The sequence below is a fragment of the Oryzias latipes genome, chromosome 15, assembly GCF_002234675.1.
Source record: "Oryzias latipes chromosome 15, ASM223467v1".
Taxonomy (NCBI): Eukaryota; Metazoa; Chordata; class Actinopteri; order Beloniformes; family Adrianichthyidae; genus Oryzias; species Oryzias latipes.
Window position 1 is genome coordinate 13,887,450 of NC_019873.2, and position 25,713 is coordinate 13,913,162.

The following is a 25,713-nucleotide window of genomic DNA, read 5'->3' on the forward strand; positions in this document are numbered from 1 at the left end:
ATGAGGCCAAGCATCCTAATGTGTAAAACAAAAATCCTGATACATGCCTGTTTTCTATATAACTGTAAACATTAAAACCAATGTGATTTTGGGTATTTCCTATTACCCAGTGGAGATAAGAGTCAGATGAGAGTGTGCTGCTGTGGGAAAAGAGCTATTTCTGCTCCTAGTGTTTTGATATTACACTGTCTATTGGTTGCTGTATCCTCCACAAGGGGGTTCAAATGTAATGGGATTCTTCATTGATTTCTGTGAAGGTCAGGAGACAGGGTCAAATAAAATGTGTGTTTCTTGGATTGCCCATGCTGGGAAAATGTTTGTAATATTGCACATTGGGCGTAATATGAAAGCCACTGACTAAAACCCTGTGTGATATTTGCTTATTTTAATTTAAAACATCTGTAATAAAAAAAAGCCAGTTTTTATGCCTTATTAGCCATAATGTTATTTTATTCTCTTTCTTCTTTTCCTTTCTTTAGCTTATTTCTTTATTAATATTATTATTATTATTGTGACAGCTTTTAAGGCCCCCCCCCCCAAAAAAAAAATAACAATAAAAAAAACCACAACTTGTTCTTGTTAAGTTTGAGTTTCTATAATTTACCATACAAAACAATTGGGTTTTTGATTCAATGCCTAACGGGTTGTTTTGGACTACCATGTCCCAAATGACCACAAAATTATTGTTTATTAAAGATAAACAAATACATACATATTGTTTCATGTTTTTACTATTATCTTAAAGTGCAGTTTTCAAGAATTTCAGAAGAGTAGAAAAATTAGTTGACTAATGATCCAACTCGATAAACATGAGATATTTGTGATCCATCTATGTTTTTAGCCATAAATCCAAATTACCAACTATGATAATGAAAACACCTTTTCAAACTGTTGCTAGAGTACTAAAAGTGGATGGTAACTGCAAATAGGAACTCTTCAACTATAGGAAAAGCATAAAGTTGTTAGTTTATTTAACATAGTAGGGAATCAGTCATGTCTTCAGCTAGCAAAGCAATTGAATTATACATGGGAAAACCTTTAAGACGGTCATTTCTATCTGAAATCATAATCAACATCAGATAAAAGAAGGGCAACAAGCATCAAAGTGTGCTTTGGCTCTAACAGCCAAGTGGGTGTTTGAGTCTGTCTAAATGACAGTGTGTGAGAAAAACACCAACAAGACGCTGCCTCATTTCCACCAGCTATTGTCGTACCCTCCTCTTTGGTCATTTGCCAATTCTTCCAAATTGGCAAATGTTTACCTGAAATAAAAAGAAAGCACAAATGTGCTTGTGAAAGTATCTACCATTCATTGACTTTTTTCTTTTTTTTATTGGAGTTACTGGGATAATTCAATTACTCAATTTTCTGTACTGTATGGCGCACCGGATTTTAGGGTGTACTATCAAGTAATTGTCTATTTTCAAACTTATATCAATAATAATAATAATAACTATTAGCTGCAATAGGTGATACAAAAGAGTCAGAGATAAGTTCGTCAGTAAGTCAGACTTATTAATTGTGTCCACAGAAATTCTAGAACTTGTTTCTAACATGCTTCATGTCAGCCATGTTTGAAGCATTAGCGTATTCGTTTAAAAAAAGTTTGCCTTCTAGTGTGGCAACGTGAATAAATGAAGCAGAACTTCTGAAATTTAAAGGACTTCGATGTTTGATGTCGATTTATGTCTTAATGTCTTCCAGTGAGACGAAAAAAAAACACGCACAATTCCAAATATTTGCATCTTGTGTGAAGAAGCCAAATTACCATCTCTTCCCATATTTGGAAATGTGTAATTGATGCTCCACATGGTTATAAAAACATATTTTTTACTTTCCTTTACTCGTTTAATGTATAGTAACTGTATGTTTTGATGTTTTCATACCTGCATGATTTAATGCATTTAAGAATCAACTTGGAATATCAGAAGGTTTATTGTGGGTCAAAGCCTCTGCTCTTTACATCTACAAGCGGCTCGGTTGCTTGAGCTCCGACTCGAAGTGGAGGAATACTCCTCTCGCTTCTCACTTCAAGTCCCAGTTCTGATCTTTTGCTCCCTCTTCCTTCAACGTCAATTGCAAAACCCTTTTTGTTTTTCTTCTCGTTTAAGCTTCACAGCTCCATCTCACTTCGTTCAGCTCATCCCCTCTCTGGTTTCAGTCTCCCTCTTTCCATTTTCTGTTTCTTTCGGCACTCATTAAGCTTGCTCAGCAGTAAGTGAAACTGACAACCCTGAAGATTCTGACACACACAGGCTACAGGGTCATGAGTACAGAGACCAAAACGAGGGAGAGGCGAACTCTGAGAAAAAGGACGACCTTGTAGTTTCATGCTTTTGCAGATTAAAAGTCCAGAACTTATTTGATATTTATTAGCATTTGTCTGAGGATGTTTGCAACCATTTAGACTTTTGACCTCATTAGAATGGTTTGTAGTTGTATCTGGTTAAAAAACAACTGTCAGAATGATAGCAAATGCATATTCTCTGTACAACCTACCAAAGTAATTATGGAATGTTACAACCTAGGCTGAAATTCTTTCCTATTTTCAAAAGGACACTGGAGGTTTGATGATTTTCAAAGCAATTCCAGTGTTGATTTTCTGAGTATGCAAAGGTCACCCCTTCCAACACAACTCTAGCATTACTGCAAAACATGTACGTGTAAATTGAGAGCTAAACATTGACCGACAATGCCACCAGTGAGAGATAAAACCGTACCACATGTGCCACTATTTAAAAAAAGTGTTTTGTCTTTTTACATCAACTGCTTTGTTTGATGTTTAGACACATTAAAAAAAGCCACCTCACTTGGTGTACTTGGGGGGCATTGGTGTATATGTGTAGAAAAGACAATAGTTTTCAACTGTAGCATTGTGCTTGGCACTTTAGTAACACGGCACTACTTAAGTTAGTGGGTCAGTGGATGACTTAGAGGATCTCTGAAATGATTGCAAAGATATTTTGGTTGCCAGCTCATCCATACAGGCTCACAGTGTGTGCATGGCAGCTGCGATGAGACCATACGCTTTTAGGACCCGCTCTGAAGAAAACTGTATTTCTGGTCTTTGTAACCCCTTGTGCTATCCTAGGCACTTTGACGTTGGGACTTGGGTCATCTAGACCCACTAGACAGTGCTCTGAAGCTTTTTTCTTCAATGATTTGTGATCTTCACTGGTGTCCATGGATTACATGAAATCCTCTTCACCTTTATCCACCTTTGTCATGGTAGGGAGAACACATCAATGTAAGGGTGGGGTCATCTAAGATAGCACAAGGGTTAACATGTTCTTATGGCATTTTTGTGATGATGCAGGACATACATAAAGAATATTAAGCTTTGATGAATCAGAAGCAGACGGCAAAAGAACATTTTGAGTCTCTGATTGGTCAAAGCTCAACCCTAGTTTAACTTTCAAATAGTACCCAAAAACAGTTGTGGAAGAATTTTGAATGCGGAAGCCAAAAACACTTATTTATAAAGATATTATGAAATAAATATTTTTGTCTAAAATCTGCTATTATTTACATATCTCCTTCATATTTTCTTAATTATAATGTTCAGTGGCCCTACAAGGAGCTATGAAGTATTAGTGCTAGGACCGGGAAAATTAGTTTTCAAGTTTACGCCATCTTTTATCGTTTCAAATATATGTTAATGACCTTATATTGTTAGTTTAAATAATACATATAGCATCCCTGATATGTTGTGATAGCAATATTTTACTATAAATCTTCAACACAGTATCAAGGTGCACAAAAATATGCAACATTGAGAGTCATTTGGAAAAGGTATTGGGTTATTTACAAACCATCCAAGTCAATTATTGTATAGTAATTGTTAGAAGTCCTTTAATCAACTCAAATATTTAAATTTAAAATAATCGTATAGACCGGTTGCTTTAAAATTCAATTGGTGCATCACCAATCCTGATCAAATAAAGACTAAAATAGGTGTTACGAATAAATAAAAATTAAAAAATATATTTATATAAAAAAAAGGAATGTTTTTTTTTTGTTGATGCCTCCACATAAACATTTTAAAAGCGTTTACATTTTGGATCACAGTGTTTCCATTTTGAGCTAAACTTCACAGACTTCACTTTGGTACCCATAGAAATCTGTAAATATCAGTTTGCATGTATTTATGACAGACTTTAAACATCCTTTTAAGCTTGAATCCAACATAACTGCTTGCAGCGCAGAAAAGATTGTGCAGACACACAGCAATTGGACCATATGCATCTGCACGTTTTGCTGTGCGCTGATACACTGGTGCGCTCCAGCACTTTATTAAATAGCATTACACCCCTGTCGCACACTATTCATCAGCTGCTGAAGTTGCTTATAGGCCCAGATACACCACCCCACGGTGGCAAAATGCATGTAAGTAGCTGTGAATATGTAGGACCCATTCTAGTCAGCGATGCTGTCATTGAGAATGAAAGCTGTTGGACTCAATTTTAATCAATTCTGATGAATTAAAGCAGACAGGAAGTCTTTATGTCCGAGATAAAGAGAAAGGGGTTAGGAAAAGAAAAAGTTCCCTTCATTTTCAAAGAAAAGGAAGTCATGTGGGGATTCTGCACATTAGCTCTGCCTAGATTTGTGATCAGCTCAGCAAGACATACAGGCAGAGCCAACCACTCCTGTCATCTTCCATTAAAAAAATGAGTGCATATGAACTTATGTAAATAGATACATACTTTTCAATGGAAGTGGTCGCTTGAATGTGTGTAGCAGAGAGCAGAAAGGTTGTACTGGTGTATTTTAGGCCACCCCAAACTCTACAAAGTGTAAAAGCTTTGCTCCACTTTGGGGCAACGTTGAATGGATCGTACACAGCAAAAACAGGTCCTCAATAAAGACAATTATGCTCAAAATTTGAAATACAATTCTTTAAATAAGCAAAGAAATCTACCAATTGGGTAAGAAAAATAGTCTTAGGAAGAGTTCCTATTCACTAAGACATGTTTTTAATAAGATTATTTTTCTTTTCGTCTTTTTACTTTTTAAGATTCTGTTTCTAAAGTGTATCTTGACTGGCTTGCAATACAGCCCACCTAGATGGTGATCTCCACTAAAGATCTATAGACTAGAGTTTAAAGTGCATCTATTTCAAAGAAAAAAATAATGATCGTAAAGACATAACCATAAACCCTCATTCATGTATAGATGAATGTTGTAGTGGGGTTAAAGATCCCCTGTGGCAAATCATTCCTCCTTTACTTTAGCTGACTTTAAGTTTCATAATTCATGCTTGGAGGGAAGACTTTCATTTTGTTTTAGAAAGCAGCTCAGTAAAACTCCACTTTAATGGGAGTCCATGTGTGCCACACCTCAAAGCCTTAAGAGGCTATTAATAGGGCCACTAATGGGGTTTAATAGTCATATCAGCATTCAGGTTTTTAAACATGTGGTGAATTTATAATGTTGGAGGGGGCGCTTCTTAATGAAACATAAATACTTTCCAGACCTTTCTTTACTTGGGGTTTATCCTGGTCAAACATCCTTTGGTCATAATTAACCCTTGTGCTATCCTAGGCACTTTAACATTTGGAGTTGGGTCATCTAGACCCACTAGACAGTGCGTTAAAACTTTTTTCTTCAATGATTTGTGATCTTCACTGGTGTCCATGGATTACATGAAATCTTTCCACCTTTATCCACCTTTGTCATGGTAGGGAGAACACGTCAATGTAAGGGTGGGGTCATCTAAGATAGCACAAGGGTTAAACCTTTCTTAGCTTTTCTTTGACAGATTTGATCAAGAATTTTCTTCAGTGTTAATAATTTCACAAATTTGAAGTAAAATTAAACTTTGGAAATGCACTGTTGTGAAGGATTTTTTTTACTGACTTTTCTGTCTTATCGTTTCTTTGCAGTAAATGCCATCCAGGCGTTTGGTAACGGGACAGATGTCGGGGTGGGACGCAGTATGACACCCGTCCAGACCACAACCCTCATCACGACCCCATACCAAAGAAAGCGCGAGCGCATTCCCAACCCCATGGACAACAGCATTAACACAGACAACGGCATCTACCGCTTCTGTGGCAACCTGCAGGTGAGATATCAACCTTCACTGATCTGACCTCGGCCTTTCTGTGTTGTTTGGAATCCCAAACCCTCAGAATGACACGGAAAAGCAACATTAAAGCACTTAAAAAGCTCTTATTTCTATGGAGCCTGTTTTTGCAGTGTGAAAAGAATGTGTGAACATAACCATTAACATTTATGAAGAGTTCCATAATGAGGAAGACTTTGGAAAACTTCTGCAAGTGGACCAGATTTACATATAATTCATTAAGAGAAATTAAATGTTAAATGCCAATAAAGGCATTTCAGTTCTATCCAAATTTATTTATATAGCCCAATATCACAACACAGTTGTCTCAACGGGCTCCACACCAACAATGGTTCACAAACACAGAATCAGTCATAAAATACAAACAAAAGCTAATTGTCAACTAAACTAGACAGACCATGGACATCCCTGCCTCCTTCTCATTGGGTAATTTCTTTTTATTTATTTATCTTTTTTGGGCAGTACACTAGAAACTATATTAATATTACGGTCTAAGAGAGAAAAATAACATGAATTGATCACCATTAAACCTCTTGCTCTTCAAGACTTTCTTAAACACTTTGGTACTGTTTTATCAATGAAGGAATTTAAAATTTGATATTACAGAAAAAGCAGGACTACTCTCATCCAGTGAAGTATTTAACCCACATGACATTAAAAAAGAATAGTTCCTTTGATTTTATTTGTTTCTTTTAATTCCTAAAGTGTGAAATGAAAGCAAAATTTTGACTTTTAGCTTTTTGCCAAGAGTCACTGGTTTTTATTATTCCTATTCCTCTCCTAACACCCACAAATGCTGTCATAAAGTATTCACCATTACAGCATCTGACATTTCCCTATAACTAAGTAATTCACGCATCACAACAGATACAGATGTTATCGTCACTGCATGACTGCATTAAAGCAGGGCACAGTCCCTGTCTACGTCTGTGCTGCCACACAACACTGCTGAGTGACTCCGAGGAAAAAAATGTGATTAAAAGTGTCACTCAAGTTTTGATAAATCATGACTGACATTTTTATTGGTGGTAAAAAGTCTATGAAGGCAGAACAGGCGATAGTTTATTAAAGTGTTTACCCAACAATTTTCTGCATACCTCAGGTGACAGTTTTTGACTTTACACAGTCATGGAATTTTGTTTTAGATTTTCTGGAAACAATTTGTATTCTTTTCCCCTAAAGTGGATTGTCTTTCAAACACTAGAAACAAGTTTAGTTCAAATCTGACAGAGTTCCTTCATCCTTGTATGTTCAATAGGTTTGAATCAATGTTAAATCTAATTTTACTAATTTATTTTTTCCTTTTATCTACAATAATAAATGGCTGGCAAAGTTCAGAAAAGGGAATTTTACAAAATCCTCAAAAATCCTTTAAAATCCAGCTCAAAATAGGTGATTTTATTTTAGGCTGCTGTTTTTCGCACGCATTCACATGCGACTAGCACAAAAAAGGATGAATATTCATGTTGGCTACATGTAATACATGCAGCCAAGATGCCCGCATGTATTTTACCTGCATTCAAGGCTGACATTTTGTTACTGGCCGCTCATATTTCAAATGAAACTTAAAGTTAAAGTCCCATTATCTGTTACACACCTAGGTGTGTGAAATATGTTCCCCGCATTTGATCAGTGGAGCAGTGAGCTGCAGAAACAGTCGCACTTAGGAACTACTGTATTTGGTGGTTTAACTCTAACCGCAACTGGAATCCTAACCTTGACCCTTCTCCTCTGGGTCTGTGCGGCCAAGAAAAAGGTTCAGGGCTGGCCTCACATATTTAAAAAAATTACATACAAATAGACACTTTATTGTCTTTATTTATGTTTTACTAATAAAAAAAGGAAATATTTGTAATAATAAACATGTTTGCCGTTTTCATTGATAAAGGGGTGATTTCCATAAATTACATATTATTCTGTGAAAACTATATAAATGGTGAAACTCCATCTCAGATTCAATACTCCAGTGTGTCTATTTAATAAACACCATGATTATTTTCTGAACCATGAGCTTCTGTGACAACGAATTTATCTAAATTCAATAAGGGAGACTGGGTTTTCTACCTATCATATATTCTCTTTTTTAATCTGAATTTTTTTTTCTGCTCCTGATTCACAATCATTTGAATAAAGAAATACTCAGAAATGCAATTTTATGCTTAATTTTCTTTAAATATTTTCTTCATCATGAGAAAAATTCCACGAGAAAACTTTGAAGACGCAATTTTTATGGGAGTGGGTTTTTAAAGTTTGTCATCTGCTGGTGTTGGTTAACTTTGTTCAACCAGATCAATCTACGGACAACAAACGTTTAACATAAAATTGCCGTGCAATCCATACTTTCCCCTGCTAGACATGCTGATTTTGTTCTTCAGCAGGACTTTGCTCCCACACTAACACTCCTGATTGATTGAGCAGACCTACTCCTCATCAGAATCTCTGAGGTGATCACACCAGACGCAACAATGCAGAGAAGATGAAAGCTGTAACCAAAGCAGCCTGGCCTCATTACTGACCTCATTACATGCAGTATGTTGTAATCACAGCACAAAATATTTCAGCTGAATCAGAAAGGGGTCGCACCAAATGTTTTCTCAAAACTTCTTTTTTGATGTGGAATGACCCAAAAATGCATTATTTGTTTTGGTAGATATGCTAAATCTTTTGCTAAGGCTTGAGTTGAACTTAGCCTGAATCCAAATTCTTCCCTTACGAATTCTCCCTATTCCTCCAATTGTAGCATTTGGAGTGGTAGGGCTGTCTGAAAAGGTTTTTGTAAGGGCTAACCCTTGCAGCAGAGGGATGCTGCACTCTCCGTGTGGCGCTGTGCTTCGGAGGAGAAGTGTATTTCTTCACGTAGGTGAGCTCTGAAGCACAGAAGCTTTAATGAAAATGTAACTAATGACTTTTTTAAAGAAATAAAACCAATGTTGTCATGCATCTTCCTAATGCTAGCAGTTCTACGCTAACGTAGCTGACTACCAACTGTTGATGACGTCATCGATTGGGAGTAACGTCCGAATTCGAAGACCCTATTTTCCATAACTCTCCGTTTGGAGAGCTTAATATAATATACCAGTTGAACGTTGATCACTCAGATTGGGTAGTGATGTATATATATAATGTATGTATGTCCTTTTTTTTCATGGAAGTGCCAATCCTTTGAAAATTATTCATGGAGGAAAAAATACTAACTGTGGTTCGTGCCTGGCTGGAGTTACATGATACAAAGTCTTCATTTATTGGAATAGAGCGGTGAAAGACAAAGCCTGGCGCAAGATTCATTAGATTTGCAAAGCTTTGACATTTTGCACTAAGCCTTCTTCAACTGTCAGTAGTTTGGTGATAATACCGGGTAGCGACAGACCAGTGTGAAGGCCGTATGCTAAAAGCGCATTCAAGAACTTACATTCATTACATGCTCGGTATTTATGTATCATAAGCCTTACAAGTGTGTCCAAGAGAAGACGCCAACAGACTTTAACAGTTTCTGTAAAGGGGTGTTCTGAAGTGTAAGCCCATACAGGCCTGATAGTTGAATGCACACAAATCCTTGATAGATTCAATCCAAGCCCGTGCATACCAAAACACAAAGGAACACTCATCTGCACACATACCCAGTCTAAACTGATAATGAGGCTTGGTTGTGTAGTGATGCATGTGTGCTGTGGGCATGTCAGCTACAACTTGATAAGAGAAAGAGTTGCTGCTCTTAACTAAGTCGCCTGAGTGTGTTTTTGTGTGTACTCAGTTGTGGTTCAGACAGATTGTGTTGTGTGTGTGTTTAAGCATCAAAGAACACTGTGCTTGTATAATGACACAGTTGGGGATGAGCCTGTCAGAAACCCCTTTGTGTCATCTAAGTTCCCCTCTCTCTTTTACACAAACTTTAGTATACAAGCACACAAGAACCAATATAATGAGAACTAAGCCAAGAATCTCTTTTATTCATTTAGTCACTAATGTTACAGAAGAACTCTTTTTCTTAAACTAGAGTGACTGAAAAAGCCCACACGGGACAAACTATTGGCCATAATTTACTGAGATCCCAAATGAAAAGCTCAAAATGGCATTCATAATCAAACAAATCTGTTTGTTTAGGATTTGTGTGCATCAAGGGTGATTGCGCAATAGATAACATAATTAATAAAGTTTAAGGACACAAATGCAACATGAAAAATGCTTGTTGCCAATGCGAATGCAAGTACATATCGCTATTGAATGCTATCTATAGTTTGCTATCAACAGTCTAAGACAAGTGGAACCCTAGCCTCTCCCTGGGACCTCTTCAGAAGGTCATCATTTTCACGCAGCTTCATAATATTATTCCAGTGTTCAAGTCAAGATCAGTGGAAATGAATTTAGTTACCTTTGGTAATCACTTACCAAAGGTAAGTATAAGCAAGAAGTGAGTAATATCTAAGTCACAGGCCTCAGAATAAAAGTACAATATTATACCTACTTTTTTTCACGGCAGACAGTTTAACCCTTGTGCTATCCTAGGCACTTTACCATTGGGAGTTGGGTCATCTAGACCCACTAGACAGTGCGCTGAACCTTTTTTCTTCAATGATTTGTGATCTTCACTGGTGTCCATGAATTACATGAATTCTTTCCACCTTTATCCACCTTTGTCATGGTAGGGAGAACACGTCAATGTAAGGATGGAGTCATCTAAGATAGCACAAGGGTTAAGGATGTTTTCTGATTGTAATATTCCTTCTTGTTTGTCTTTTGTTTCATTGCAGGCTCAGAAATTAAAGTCAAACTCAAGTGATGGCGGGGTCCTCTGTGTGGTAAGCTTTTGGTCCAATTTCAAAGCTTTCAGATTTCACTTGACCCTATAACTGTCAAGTTGCTACTGTCAAGTAGCATGTTTTTTTTTATTCATTTCCTGTGTCTATACTCTTAAATGGTACAAGTGTGAGCAGGAAGACCATACACCACGTCTAAAAAGCGTTTCACTTAAGATCACAAAGTGATCACCGGAGTTATCAAATCATCACAAGTTCTAATCGGACCACACCGTTGGAAGCCTGTGGCCTCCCTCTGACAGCGATGGCCGCAGCCGCCCTCCCTGCCGCCTCTGTAAACTCCTGCTCTTCGTGGTTCCTTTGAGGCTGAAATGGGATCGTTGCTTATCTGTTGGCTTTTAAAGTTCACCGTAAATGTCATTGTGCAATAATAAGGCACTGTTATGCACTGCACTGACATTTAATAGAGGCAGGACCAGGTCTGGGGGAGACAACCCAGCCATCAACTTGCAGCTTTAGAAGTAAACCAAAGAGCAGTTCTGAAGCCTGACGTACTTATATGCACGGCAAACTGAAACACTCACACTCACAAATGACATTTTGGGCATTAAACTTAAACAGTTTTTCAAGAATATATGCTTTTAAATGTCCTGTTTCATACCAAATTAACTTATTTGAGATTTTTTAATATTTGGCAATAATAAAGCCACACGTTGATGTGAAATATGTTTTTCTCCATTGCATTTTCCTGTTAAATAACAAATGTCCCCAAATGCAAGCAACAAATCACTGAAAATAAAACTTCACCAAAGTTTTGCACTTTTTATTACTTTGGCTGGAAAATGTCAGTGAAGAAACTTCCAAGATCAATACCAGTCTAAACTCCTTAACTTGGACCCAACAATTAATTGCAACACACCTTTAAAAGAAGATTCTTAAGAAAATTACTCTTTTACATGAGAACTGTAGGGGAAAATAAAACAAGGCAATTTTAAAATGTTTTTTCAAAAACATTCTCGACTAGGTTGATGGTCAAAAAGAAATGGAATTGTGATTTTTTTTTGGCCAAAGCCTCTAGGCCACACGTGTCAAACTCAAGGCCCGGGGGCCAAATGTGGCCCGCCATGTCATTTTATGTGGCCCGTGAGAGAATTTTTTAATTTCTTAAAAATACAAATTTTCTTTAGTTAATTACATATTATTTATGTGTAGTTGCGGTAATTATTCATTGTTTGGAGGTCTTGTGTGTGTATGCAGACAAAAAGTTACACGTGACTGTGTAATACGTGTTCTTTCTAGCTCAGTTTTATGTTGTTTGTCTTTATTCACTTGGACGGTTTGATCCTTCATTAATGGAGTGATGTAGGTTTTATTAAGCGGACAAAATTTCAAATGATTTATGCTACAGTAACAAGTAAACATATATTTTCTATGCAACTGTAATTGTCCCTTTAAAAAGTTATAATGAATAAATAATGAGTTATTTAACATTAAGGAGTAGTTACATTTATTTTTCATTACATATAGTTACATGTATAAGTTACATTTGGCCCTTTGAGGACAGCCACTATGCTGATGTGGCCCTCGGTGAAAATGAGTTTGACACCCCTGCTCTAGGCTATAAAAAATGCTCAACAACATTTGATTTATAATTAGTCCTGCTCTGTAAAATGTAAAAAAATAAACATAAAATAATTACAGATTTACTAGTTTTTCTAAAAATTTAACAAAGCAATTCTAAAGAAAAATATGAATCAAAGAATTGAATTTTTTTGTCTTGAAACTAGCGGGATCTGCATCATTGTTTCTTTACTGCATTTTCCAAAAAAAATTTTTATCTGTTTTTTTATCTTTGTATTTGGATTAATCCTGGTTATTCTTACTGATGTCAAAGGGATTTTGAGTTAATATGTCTTTTTTTTGGTGCAAATTGCAAACAAGGTTGGGGATTATTTTAAATATGCTTACATCGCTAACTTGTAGCGGTGTCAGACTTTCTTTTACAAGTTGTCAACAAGGTTGGTTTTTCGCGTTGTCACAGTAACATTTTTTTTAATTACTATAAATCTGTTTATTTACAAGTTACAAACAAGGTTGGGAGTTACTTGTATCGTGAAAATTCTAACACGGCTAGTACTATTAATGGTTCAAACATGGCCAATGCATAGTGGTGTCGGACTGTGTTCTTTTTAGTGTGAACTGGGTTATGTTTTAGCGTAGTCACAGTAATGTTCATTTTAGTGATATCAGCTTGTTTTTACATGTTGCAAACAAGGTTGGGTGTTACAACTACTTTGCATACGCTAATGCTTCCAATGTGGCTCACCTGTAGCGTGTTACAAGCAAGTTGCAGTTAATAAAGTCTGACAGACTTATATCTGAGCCTTATAGTTCAGTATGCCTCATATACGACAGTTTCAAAATAGATCGTTCATTGACAATGCGCCAATCCAGTGCACCCTTGAGTGCACAAAATGCAGTAATTGTAAAAAAAAATGTTAAACTTTGTTTTTTAATTAAAAATAAAAATAACCTTAAAAAAAATCCAAAATTTCAAATCTTTAGAAAGCTTGAAACATGGCTCGAATAATCTCTTTAACCTATTTTTCTGCCCCTTAGGATTCTCAGATAGACCGTCCAAGCACATCCAACTCCCTCCTCAAGGACTCGGCTACATCCAGACGGCCCTCAGACCTGAGTTCCCTCGCGCTCCCTGCAGTCTGGTTGTGGTATTGCAGCTTGAGTGCAATCTCCTTTCCGGGCAACTTGTAGCCTTGTTGTCATCATCTACTATGGACTGACACACATTTGTATACAAGAAAAGCAAAACAACAAATGATATCTTTCTCTTCAGTAAAACCTGTTGTATTTTTATTTAATCTTAAATTGAACATTTTTGTTATGTCTTGATTTTATGTAATTTTTTTTTAGGATTAGTCGTTTTTTACTTTTTTCTATTTCTTTTTTTTTTATTATTATTTGTATTGCAGCTTTGTGCTAAAATGGTGATCTGTTATACATGTCCTCCCAGGTTTTGTGTACACGTTGGGTTAGGTAAAATTTTCTGCCTCCGCATCTGCTGCTGATCATGTGGGCAGAGATAGGAAAAGGTTTGAGGCCCACATTCCAATAGACCACAGCGGGTGGGTTCTGGAACACAGTGTAAATTTGCATCAATTTTCAGAGGTGTTTCATCGGATTTCACCCACGCCTGTTTTGTTGGGCTTCTGCTTGAAAGTCATATATATATATATATGACCCTTCGGGCAGCCTTTTGGTGTTTTTTAGTCTCTATGTCCTAAGAAATGCTTTCATTGGCTAAGAGTTTTTTTTTACGTCTTTTTTTTCTGAATGAACTCTTGAAAAGCAAATGGAAAGTTGTAATCTTTTTAACCAAACTTTTGCTCTGACTGAACACTTCCCCGCTAACAAGAGCACACATGGCGGAGACCCATAGCCTCTTATTGCACATTAGCACACACTCAAATAGAATGACACACAAAAGCAGTCTTTCTCCTCCCTGTCCATTTGTGAGAAAGTGGCGGCTCCGTTGTCTCTTTGGATATGTTGTATCTCGCTACAATGAGCCCACAAAAGCAAAAAGATTACCAATTGTAGACTGTGTCCAACCTGTTGACTGTATAGGAGAACTGGATTGAGTGTGTGTGTGACGTCCCATTGAAAATAGCTAACCTCCGATTCCAACAAAATGAAGTTGGCCATTTTTTCGTGATAGGGATACCAGCTTGTTAGAACAAGATGATAGTTGACCAGAATAGTAAGCAGTGATTTGATTTGTGCGAGTCAACATGTCAATGGCAACCAGTCTCACCAATCAGGAGTGAGCTTGTTGGAAGCCCCTACCACTTGAAAGCACGGTCTATAGGAGTCAATGGGATTTCGGCTTCTTGAGACCAGCGGGTACTTCCTATTTGAAACACGAGAGGCGAGGGGTCACTCACTCCAGTTCTCATATACAATCAATGGTTTAACCTCGTGCTACAAAGCTAACAGCTTTCCCTTACTGTATTATTTATGTTTTTTTTATTAAAGTTTGTTGAACTCTGCCAAATGGTTTTAATTGTAACAGTTTCAATTACAGCAGTAATTGAAGTTTTAGTTAGCTGGACTGTTTATTATTTGTCTTTTTTTTAAAGTAGATTTTCAAAGAAGTATGAGTCACCTAAAACGACAATCATTAATCTAAATAAGGCACCTAACTTACTGAATGTTTTTACAACATCTAACAGAGGACTTGTCAAAGAACCCATGCCAAGCAACATTTGAAGGCACTTTGTTGCCAATTCCAAAAAACAACAGGAAAAACAACAATATGTACAAAAAAGTACTTTGTTTTTATTCCTTGATAACCAATTTATTCTGGAATATTTTACATGCCAATTTAATTAACAGTTTAATTAAAGTTTCTTAAAATAAGGATAAAAGCTGTGTAAAGACAAAATGTCTTTGTTTTTAGGATGGTATTAGCAGATAAACATTAATAGAATAATGTTATTTGAAAGCCTATTTAACTCAGTTTGAGGCCACATTAAAACAATTAAAGAACTCTTTTGAAAGAAACCAGATATGCTTTAGGTGTTTGCAAAGTGTTTTCCTCTTTTTAGCTCAGTAATCTATTCAAGAGCCACACTTCAGTTACAACAATAAAAAATATTTAGTAATTTGGTGTTGGGCTTAGAAAAATGATTATCAGATAAGGCTCTTTATTCGTTGGGGTGTGAAACATGGGTATTTGAACAAGTATCTGGTCAAAGTTACAGTTTCTAAAACCAAAATAGGAACATTGAAGGGTTCAAAATAAAGCAAAAGTCTAATAACCCACAAAATGAGTTTGTCTTAGAACCCCTGTGTAAAAGCAGGAAAGTTTTGAACAAACGAAAACAATTTGCTTATTGGTTTACGTACTGTACCCTGGGTAGAAAAAGCCTTCATAGCACAATTATCTAAAAACACAAGGTTTCTTTTCTAATTCATGGTCTTGTTTTGATTTAGTTAAAGTCATTCGAAGCCTTTCTTTTTAATCATTTTTAGGTATTAGTCCCAAACTCTTATACTTTTAGTTATTTAAAAAGTTTTTTTGGTTTTATTCTCTAAGAACTCCTTAAACAGTTCAACTCTCTTTTCTTGTAGATCACTTGGCGTCTTGTTGCCCCAGTAATTTGCGTAGCGATCTGACGAGCCCCGGAAAAGTCAATTTTCCAAGTTTTTAGAAACAGACACCAATTAGATTTAAACTTAAGGGAGATTTAGAAGATTAGCAAAAACAAACACATTTTGATGCTTAGTATCAAACCAAACATTTGATTGTTTGCACACTTTTAATCCAAATAATTTAAGTAACTACTAATAAAATGTGTATAACGCTACACATAAATAGATTATGCTATATGAATTAACTTTAATTTTACTGAAAACAATTTAGATCTCACCTGAATATCTTTTGAGGGATTGAACATTATGACTAATATTTGAGGTTTCTTCATCAAATTTCAACTAAGAACAATTCCACATCAAAATGGAACATTGGAAGGTGTCTATTTTTTAAAAACAGAGAAAAAAAGACCTTTAGAATAGATTTCTAATAGATTGAGTGTCTTTGCCGGGTTGAATAAATTGTTCTTACATGTAGCAAGAACTTTCTATTTGATTTTGTTCTATATTTTTCTCATGGGTTCTTTGACAGCTTAAAGGGAAACTTTAGTTAGATAAACATCCATTTCCATTAGCTTACAAGTTGGGAAACTTGCAGATTCGGATTCCTCTTCACAGATAAGAATCCTTCATCTGGATCTCTGCCACTGCAGCATGTTCAGCTTATCACCTTGGCTGTTTGGAGACCGACAGGAGCATTTTAGACTTGCTGCTTGGGTTCATGTAGCTTCTCAAATCACAGTTAATGTATAGTTGAACTTATTTAACAAGCATAAACATGGTAAACACATTGTATGCACTTGGCTGAAAATTGATTGGACTAACTAAATGTCTGATACGTATTTCAGAGCATTGTGAGCTGTTATTCACATTCAGAGACATTCTAGAAAAGCGGGGATATTGTTGTTTTTTTTTACGACTTAAATGTATATTTCTCCCAGTATGTACATGATCGCATCTGAAAAAAAGGATATCAATATACGTCTCCTATTAGATTTAGGGCTAAACAATGTTTTGTATCATAAGCCCCTAAAGTAACTTTGCTTAAAAATGCTGTTGTTTTTCAGGCTAAGATTAACACTTATTTTTCTACCTTTTATGATTTCTTTATTTAGTTTTAAGGACTTAAACTGAATGAAATAGACCTAATTGCTTGTAACTGCTTTTATTTGACTTCTAAGACAGATAGAAGCTCAGCAAGAAAGAGATTTCTATGCATGATGTTGAATAAGGGAAATATCTTATGTTTCAAGGGAAAAAAAGTAAACAGAACTATGCCTGAAAAGGCTTTTTTATGGTGTATTTTTAGTAAAGTTTGGCAAATGGTAAACCCCCCTTTGCCAATGCAGTTCAAATGGGAAGCAAGAGAGTGGGGATGTCAGTGGATTTATGACAGACTTTACCAAACAGAGACTCAAAAAGTAGGTTTTGATCATTATACTCCAAAACATAAGCTTGGAAAAAAAAAAAGAAAAGAACTATCAGCATAACATGTGGTGACATTAAGTACAAATATGTAACATGTTTGCAATCATTCATCTCCATCTCAACATGGTTTAAAACTGACCAAAATGTTTTTTTCTTATGTTTGTTAATAGGAGATGCAAACTCTATGAAGACATCAGTAAATTCCTAGCTTGTGATCATGTAAAATTTGTTGTACAAAAATTATGATTAAAATCTGTTCCTTCACTCTGACAGATTGTTTGTGTTTATTTTAACTAACAAAGATGGCTAATAAAGAAACAGTCAGTTACAAATAAAGCAAGTTTTATCATTATCTAAGTAGAACATATGTTTTCCAATTAGTCATCGCAGGCGTCTGAATAGGTTTCACTCTACTCTCTCTGTAGTTGGGGCTGACAAACCAACAGGGATTTTTTTTAACGATTCAGGCCATTTCTTTATTGTCATTTTCAAATTTTGTCTTATTCAGATAAAATTTTAAAAGATTTTTTTTCTATTATATGGTGTGGCTCATAATACACACAAAACTTTATGTTTCCATCATGTTTTACAATGGAATTTTACTTCTTGTTTCTCTCCAGTCTTATTCAAGAGAAGACTGAGCTTAACAAAATGAAGAAATAAGTTAACAAACTAACAATCTTTAATAATAAATTTAAGTATTTAGGGTTTACAGAGAATAAATTAACCATCAGCGTGCCAGACCAAAGCCATGTCTTATCTTAGATGCTAGATGCCATCGTAGATGACCCCGCCCTTACATTGACGTTTTCTCCCTACCATGACAAAGGTGGAAAGATTTCATGTATTCTATGGACACCAGTGATGTCACAGTGATCACAAATCATTGAAGAAAAAAGGTTCAGTGCACTGTCTAGTGCACATGTGTCAAGCTCAAGGCCATTTGATGGCATAAAAAATAAAAATTGGTGTGTATTTATTCACATCTAGAGGGAATCAGACTTGAATTATCGGATTGGTCAACTACACATTAGGAATTAAACACTGTCCATATAACCTAACCTGAGAGAATCAAATGTAAAAGGTTTTTTGTTAGAGTAACAAGCAAACATATGTTTTCTATGCATCTGTAATTGTCACTTTAAAAAGTTATAATAAATAAATAAATGAGATATGTAACATTAAGGAGTAGTTAAGTTTATTTTTCATTACGTTTAGTTACATGTATAAGTTATATCTGGCCCTTTGAGGACAGCCACTAGGCTGATGTGGCCCTCGGGGAAAATGAGTTCGATACCCCTGGTCTAGTGGGTCTAGATGACCCAACTCCCAATGTTAAAGTGCAGAGGATAGCACAAGGAGTAAGAAGGCATTGGAGCCAGGATTGTCTGTACCCACTGTTGTGGAATGGGGATGTGGATGTGTTGGGGCCGCGTTTGTGTGTAAGAGAGAGGAGAGGAGCACACATTCATGTTGTGTGTTACTGAGGAAAAAGAACGACAATAAATGAAGGCTTCCCCCAGAATAAATGCTATTGACTTTTTATTAACCCGCTCTGGTGAATCTGAGGGTCCGAGCGGGGAAGTGAATCCCGAAGTGTAATTTAAAAATAGCTTTTTAAATCATACTACCTTGTTGTTTGCATTTATGCTACATGTTTTTTGTTCTTGTTTTTATTTTTTTTTATATTAATCTTAGTCTTTTTTTTCCCCTCTGCTGTCTGTTGCTATGGTGACAAACAAATTTCCCACGTGTAGGACCAATAAAGTATTTCTGAGTCTGATTCTGATTCTGAACGAGGATCCGCCTTCGGTCCCTCGCACTTCTGACCACGTTCGGAAAGGGAAAAAAAAAGTAATCGCGGGAAAGGTTCAACACCACGCTAGGCCATTTCGCTGGAAATTTTTTTAAAAATTGTGCCCTGGAGTTTGGCCTCAATAGAGCTGTCACCCCAAATATTAATCAAATCGGTGACCTCGCTTCCCTTCCACCGTCCGTCATGATTGATGTTTATGTTCTCGTTCCCGCCTACTTCAATGCAGAATTATTACGTTTGGAGCGTATCGATGACGTACGGGTCGGATACATGTGGCCTGGCCGTACAGACGGAGATCGCATTCCAAAAGAAATGTCATGAAAAGATCAGAAACAGGTCCCACAGGGGCAAGTAAATCGGAAAAGAAATGTCATGAAAAGATCAGAAACAGGTCCCACAGGGGCAAGTAAATCGGAAAAGAAATGTCATGAAAAGATCAGAAACAGGTCCCACAGGGGCAAGTAAATCAGAATTGGGTTGTTTCAGCCTGCAGTGTGAACGTAGCCTTAAGTGGGGTAAGTAAGCCCCTTAAATGACGTCACCTTGTGGATTAGTTGCCAATGTGTTTGAATGCTGCTGCAAATGCAGGGTCTGATTCTAATTGGTTTATTGACATGAAATGTGAGCTGCAGTAGTGTGTCTGCAGCTGGATGAACAAAAACACTGTCATTGAGTGTATGTATGTATATATATATATATATATATATATATATATATATATGTATATATATATATATATATATATATATATATATATATATATATATATATATATATATATATATTATATATATATATATATATATATATATATATATATATATATATATATATATATATATATATATATATATATATATATATTTCCAGTTAATATTGTGTAAACATAATATGTGTGCAGAATATGGACTGGAAAACCCAAAGTCAAAATGGGAAATACCTCCTGTGGGACTTCCAGATCCAGACTGATAGGATGGTAATGGCGAACCAACCAGACATTGTAGTGGTGGATAAAGAACAGAGGAAAGCCGTTGTGGTGGATGTGGATGTGCCAAGTGACGAAAACATCAGGAAGAAGGAACATGAGAAACTAGAGAAATACCAAGTACTCTTAGAAGAACTGGACAAAGCATGTAAAGTGAAGGTGACAGTGGTGCCTGTGGTAATAGGAGCACTTGGGGCAGTAACCCCCAAGCTGGAGGAGTGGCTACAACAGATACCTGGAAAGACCTCAGACCTCTCAGTCCAGAAAAGCACAGTGCAAGAACAGCTAAAAAAATGCGCAGGAAGCTTATTTTGAAGTAGACAAAAGCAGTTAGGCACTTTACAGCAGTGAAGGGTTTCTGCAATTACAGTAATGTAAATCAGCGGAATCTGTTGCGGAGAAAAGTGGCTTTGCGCCGTTATCCAACATTTAACCCCTGTGCTATCCTAGCCATTTTACAATTGGGAGTTGGGTCATCTAGACCCACTAGACAGTGCTCTGAACCTTTTTTCTTCAATGATTTGTGATCTTCACTGGTGTCCATGGATTACATGAAATCTTTCCACCTTTGTCCACCTTTGTCATGGTAGGGAGAACACGTCAATGTAAGGGTGGGGTTCATCTAAGATAGCAAAAGGGTTAAACCAGTGCAAAGCCGATATGCAAAGCTTGTTTTCTCTTTGTCAGGATCAGCTCATTTACATTTATTGCATAAACAATGAAAGAGTTGTGGTATGTCGTAGAGCATGTTTTATTGGGTTACACCTCAGTGGCTTAGTGGCAGAGTGTCAAACCTAAAACCAGAAAGTCATGGGTTCAACTCCACCCTCATTTAAAGAACTACACACCTAGAATTAAGAGATGAAGGGGGTAAATTAAAGATCAATTTCCTGAACGCAGATTTGTGGTCCCTGAGGGCCACCTTAAATGTGGAGAGCCAATGTCACATACCGAGGTGTGTGACAACAAAACTAGTATCCCATAATTCTGTCTTGTTGATTGGTTTCTGTTATGACTATAAACTTCCACAAGAACAATACCTAAGGTATAATTAAAATTTATAGCAATTTTGTGACTCAAAAAAATAGAATTTTGGAATGCTCATTTAGCTCTACTTTTATGGCTCAGATTGTGAGATAGCATTCGTTGTTATGGAAGACATCTGTTGACGCATTTTCACCATTAACGATGAAATGTTAAATCGCCTGATGTGTGCGCCATCATCAAATGTCAGAAAATGAGTGTGACATTTGAGTTCCTCTGCTTTTGGTCATTATTCTCCATTATGTGACATATCCATTAACTTAGCTACAGTTTTTCAAGCATGAATACAAAACTCTTTCTTATGGGAACAAAGTGGCTCATTTGTTAATGCACTTAGCGGAGAGGTGAACATCAGGACAATCAACTTTAGACTGAAGCTGCAGGCATCACATCTTAACCCTACAAAGCTAACTAGAAGAATAAAAGAATATGCAGAAAATTCAAATTATTTTGATTTTTTTTTTCCACAAACATTTTTTGCAGACAGACAGACAGCCTAAAGCACAAATTCTATTGTTAGGCAAATGTTAAAAAAAATATTTTTTGATTTGTAAAAATAAAAAATTCATTTGAGATTTTTTTTATTCAAAATAGTCACAAATCTACTTTTTTTTATAAGATCTGAATTGAATTGAACTACATATTCCCATTAAAGTAACAATGTAACACGATTAACAGAGACAAAGTAGCAGGGCTTTGAGGACAGCTCTTACATATTTAAAGAATATGGGAATCTGGAGTCTTGTAGCCAGCAGCATTTTGCATACAGAGAATGAGCATATTAAGTGTCATTAAGTGCCATTTTCTTACACTGGCATTTGAGGCTGTGATCCTTGAACTGCTGAGGAGGACAAACGGACATTACCCGCTGTCTGTGCAGGAATAATGGACTCGCTTCAGAAAAAGAAAGCTCGACCTGCAAATGACTTCTAACAAAATTGAGCTTAATGTCCTTTTTTTCTAGAACTGACTTGTGAAAGCTTCTCTTTTCTTGAACCCATTTCATATATAAACCAGCAGCAGGCAATTTATTTACTGGTATATATTCACTCTTTTTTTCATATAAGGTACACCTCATATATTGACTAACAGACATATTTCCAACAATGCTTTGCTTTTCGACCAAAACTTTTCTTCTAATTTTGTCCAATCAATGGGATTTGACTACTACTACTACAAAAAAAAAAGATATATGCAACTATCTTTTTACCAATTTAATTTCAATGTAATTTATTAATGCATTTTGCAAGCAATTCTAACTGGCATCAAGAAAATATCTTTGATTCTTTCAGAAATCTATTGGCTGCAATTGTAATATACGAATTTTCCAAAACACAGATTTAAAATGGCATAATAGGAGTTCACTCTGTCTGGAAATACTAGAGCTGCTTCTGGATTATCATACAATGTAAATGGATGCTTTTATTTGCATTACAGACAATCGGATATTTTTAAACTTTTGCCAAGTCTTACATATATTGTATTTTATATATAATTTTAAATATAATAGTCTTTCTGTTTTCCATTTTTGGTACTGCTTTATCCCTCTGCAGGGCATTTTTTGGATATACTCGAAATTCCCTTAAAACCTTTTGCGCATTTTTTTTGTTGTTCACCTTTTGGCATATCCCATCAAGGGTCTCCACAGCATATCAGCTTTCACTGAGTTGCACATTTGGTTTGGCATAAGGTTTTACACTGGATGCCCTTCCTGACACAACCCTATAGTTTTACCGGGCTGGGGACTTGTACAGGGGGACCCAGACTTGGGCCCCCATGGGACTCCACAGTTATTCCAGGTAATACTAATCCATAAACGCTGAATTGTTGGGAGTCAAAGAATTAAAACATATTCTGGTCATTGTTTAGCCTTAAATCAAGTTTTATTTTTGTGCTTTTGTTTAAAGCAAAATAGTTTGAAGATTTGCCAACCCTCCCATAGACAAACCAAGAATATCTACATGTTTACTGTTTATCGACATAACAAGTCTATTAGTGAATGGAGAGTTTATAAGAACAGGTCATAAAACTTTCTATAAACACTCTGGTTCTCTTGACACCACCATGAATTAACCTTCATAAATGTATCACAGGGGAATCCCTGCAAAGCTGTAAACTCCTGAGCTGCCGATTGATGTCATAGTGAAGAATCGGTTATGAATACTAATAGATCATTGCTTTTTACGATCATAGTTTAATGATTTAGGCTTCTTACAACTCTTGCTGAAGTTTAATTAGTCTGCCGTAACAGACAACAAAGATATTCAATGAGACCAATTATAGTTTTCTTTTAAATTTTTTTATCAGGTTATAGTCCCCTCTTACCAAAGACTTACGCAGTTCTGGGACTTTTGACCGTCCCAAAGCAATAGGGACCGGGGCTTAAGAGGAACCCCGAGAAAGATAAAACACATGTGAGTCACATGGAAAACTCAGCAGTCTCTGACAAATGTGTAACCCTTGTGCTATCCTAGGCATTTTAACATTGGGAATTGAGTCATCTAGACCCACTAGACAGTGCTCTGAACCTTTTTTCTTCAATGATTTGTGATCTTCACTGGTGTCCATGGATTACATGAAATCTTTCCACCTTTGTCATGGTAGGGAGAACACGTCAGTGTAAGGGTGGGGTCATCTAAGATAGCACAAGGGTTAAAACTGTTGCTTTGCAGAAGCTTGAATGGCCAACCGTTGACAATGACATCAATAGTAATCTAGAGTTTTGAGACATTGGTCAGGGACAACAGTCTCTCTGGCCTGCCACTTTTTCCTTTGAACTTTTACCTTCTGGAAGATGGTATTATGTAATAATCAATGCAAGACGTAAGCTTTAGTTGCACCCATACAGGTGCATGAGGGATTTTGGGTTTTCTGGGCCAGTGGAGGGTCGCAGACAGGAGCAGCTGGAGGTGTGTCTTGCAGTTCCCTTGAGGCCCATGCAGCCAACTTGATAAACACCACAAAAATGGGCCGTACCATTGTTGTGCGTGTGGTAAGTGTATCGTGAAGTATTTGTAAGGATAATATAAGTTGTTATGACAGACAGGTGATACTGTCATTTGGTGTCCCAATTCTGTAGTCTTTAGTAAAGTGTGCTTACTGACCCGATTATGCCCAAATAAAGATAAAGATGAAGATAAAGATATTCTTTATTGATCCCACATTGGGGAAATTCAATTGTCACAGCAGTTCCAAAAAGCAGAGAAAAAGTGACAGTACTGTGCAAGTATACAAATACAAAAATGTGCAAAAATAGAAAAAGCAAAAATCAAGTAAGTAATAACTTATGTACACTATTACAACATAACATATGTTATGCCTAATAATAAAATTAAATAAATAAAGTAAAAACACAGAATATACAGATGAGCTATGGATGTATGATTACCGGTTCGTACATGCATATTTAAACTGTGGCATTGTACAATCTCACAGCTGTTGGGATGAATGACCTGCGGAACCATTCCTTCCTGCATGGGGGGTGTAACAATCTGCCACTGAAAGAGCTGTTCAGTGCCTCCACTGTCTGATGTAGTGGGTGAGAGGTGTTGTCCATGATGGATGTTAACTTGGCCAACATCCTCCTTTCACCCACTTCCTCCACAAAGTCCAGTGGGCAGCCCAGGACAGAACTGGCCCTCCTGACCAGCTTGTTGAGTCTCTTTCTATTCCGGTCTGTGCTGCCTGCTCCCCAACAGGCCACGGCGTAGTGGATAACAGAGGCTACCACAGAGTCATAAAATGTCCTTAAGAGAGGCCTTAAGAGTGCCAAATGCATGGGGGGTGTGCAGGTCATCCATAACTACCCATAGGATGTCCACTCAAACTACACTCTAATTGTCTAATTTCTTCATTTTTTACAGTCAGACTGCACAAAAGGAATGCACAAAAGGCACACACTTATCACATGAACAGCACCAATGGGCCCCTTGCGCAGTGAGCAGTGTTTAGAGCCAGGGTTAAGGAAAAGAAAACACTGTAAGACACGCCTGCATCTCACCTACATCTCTCCATAATTACCCTTGATTGTTGTTTAAGTGTTTGCTATGATGTATTGCCTACAGTATGCCTGTTGAAAAAATGTGCATGAACATTTTTGCTCAACGGACTCACTGAGCGGTCTAGGACCTTAATGTGTAAACTGTGAACCACAGTCGTGGTTCACAGTTTTGCCCATTTTTTCCCCTCAAATAGCCCATAAGAGGAGTTGGCCTAAATATGCCTTACTGTATGTAATATGTGCTGAAAAAATGACATGATGGTCTACGCAATATGTCCTAAAGGATTGATTTGTAGACTATTTTTACTTGGTCATTATTCATTTTTTTATCTGTATCATTTTATTCAGCTATCCTGGAGAAGAAGTTGCAAGTTCAACATTTATTTCAGATTAATTCATATCCAAATTCTGGAATTCGAAACAGCA

At 36.5% G+C, this 25,713-nt stretch overlaps 1 protein-coding gene across 2 annotated transcripts in view; it reads left to right on the forward strand.

The window, feature by feature from the left end:
• Positions 1-17,712, forward strand: part of LOC101171858 (GDNF family receptor alpha-1) — a 111,239-nt gene extending 93,527 nt beyond the window's left edge. For both annotated transcript variants that reach the window (XM_011484248.2, XM_011484249.2), the window contains 3 exons: positions 5,886-6,067; positions 10,837-10,884; positions 13,462-17,712. In XM_011484248.2, coding sequence (XP_011482550.1) covers positions 5,886-6,067; positions 10,837-10,884; positions 13,462-13,614 — 383 coding nt within the window. In that variant the 3' untranslated portion in view covers positions 13,615-17,712. The remainder of the gene's footprint in view (positions 1-5,885; positions 6,068-10,836; positions 10,885-13,461) is intronic.
• The last annotated feature ends 8,001 nt before the right edge of the window (positions 17,713-25,713 follow it).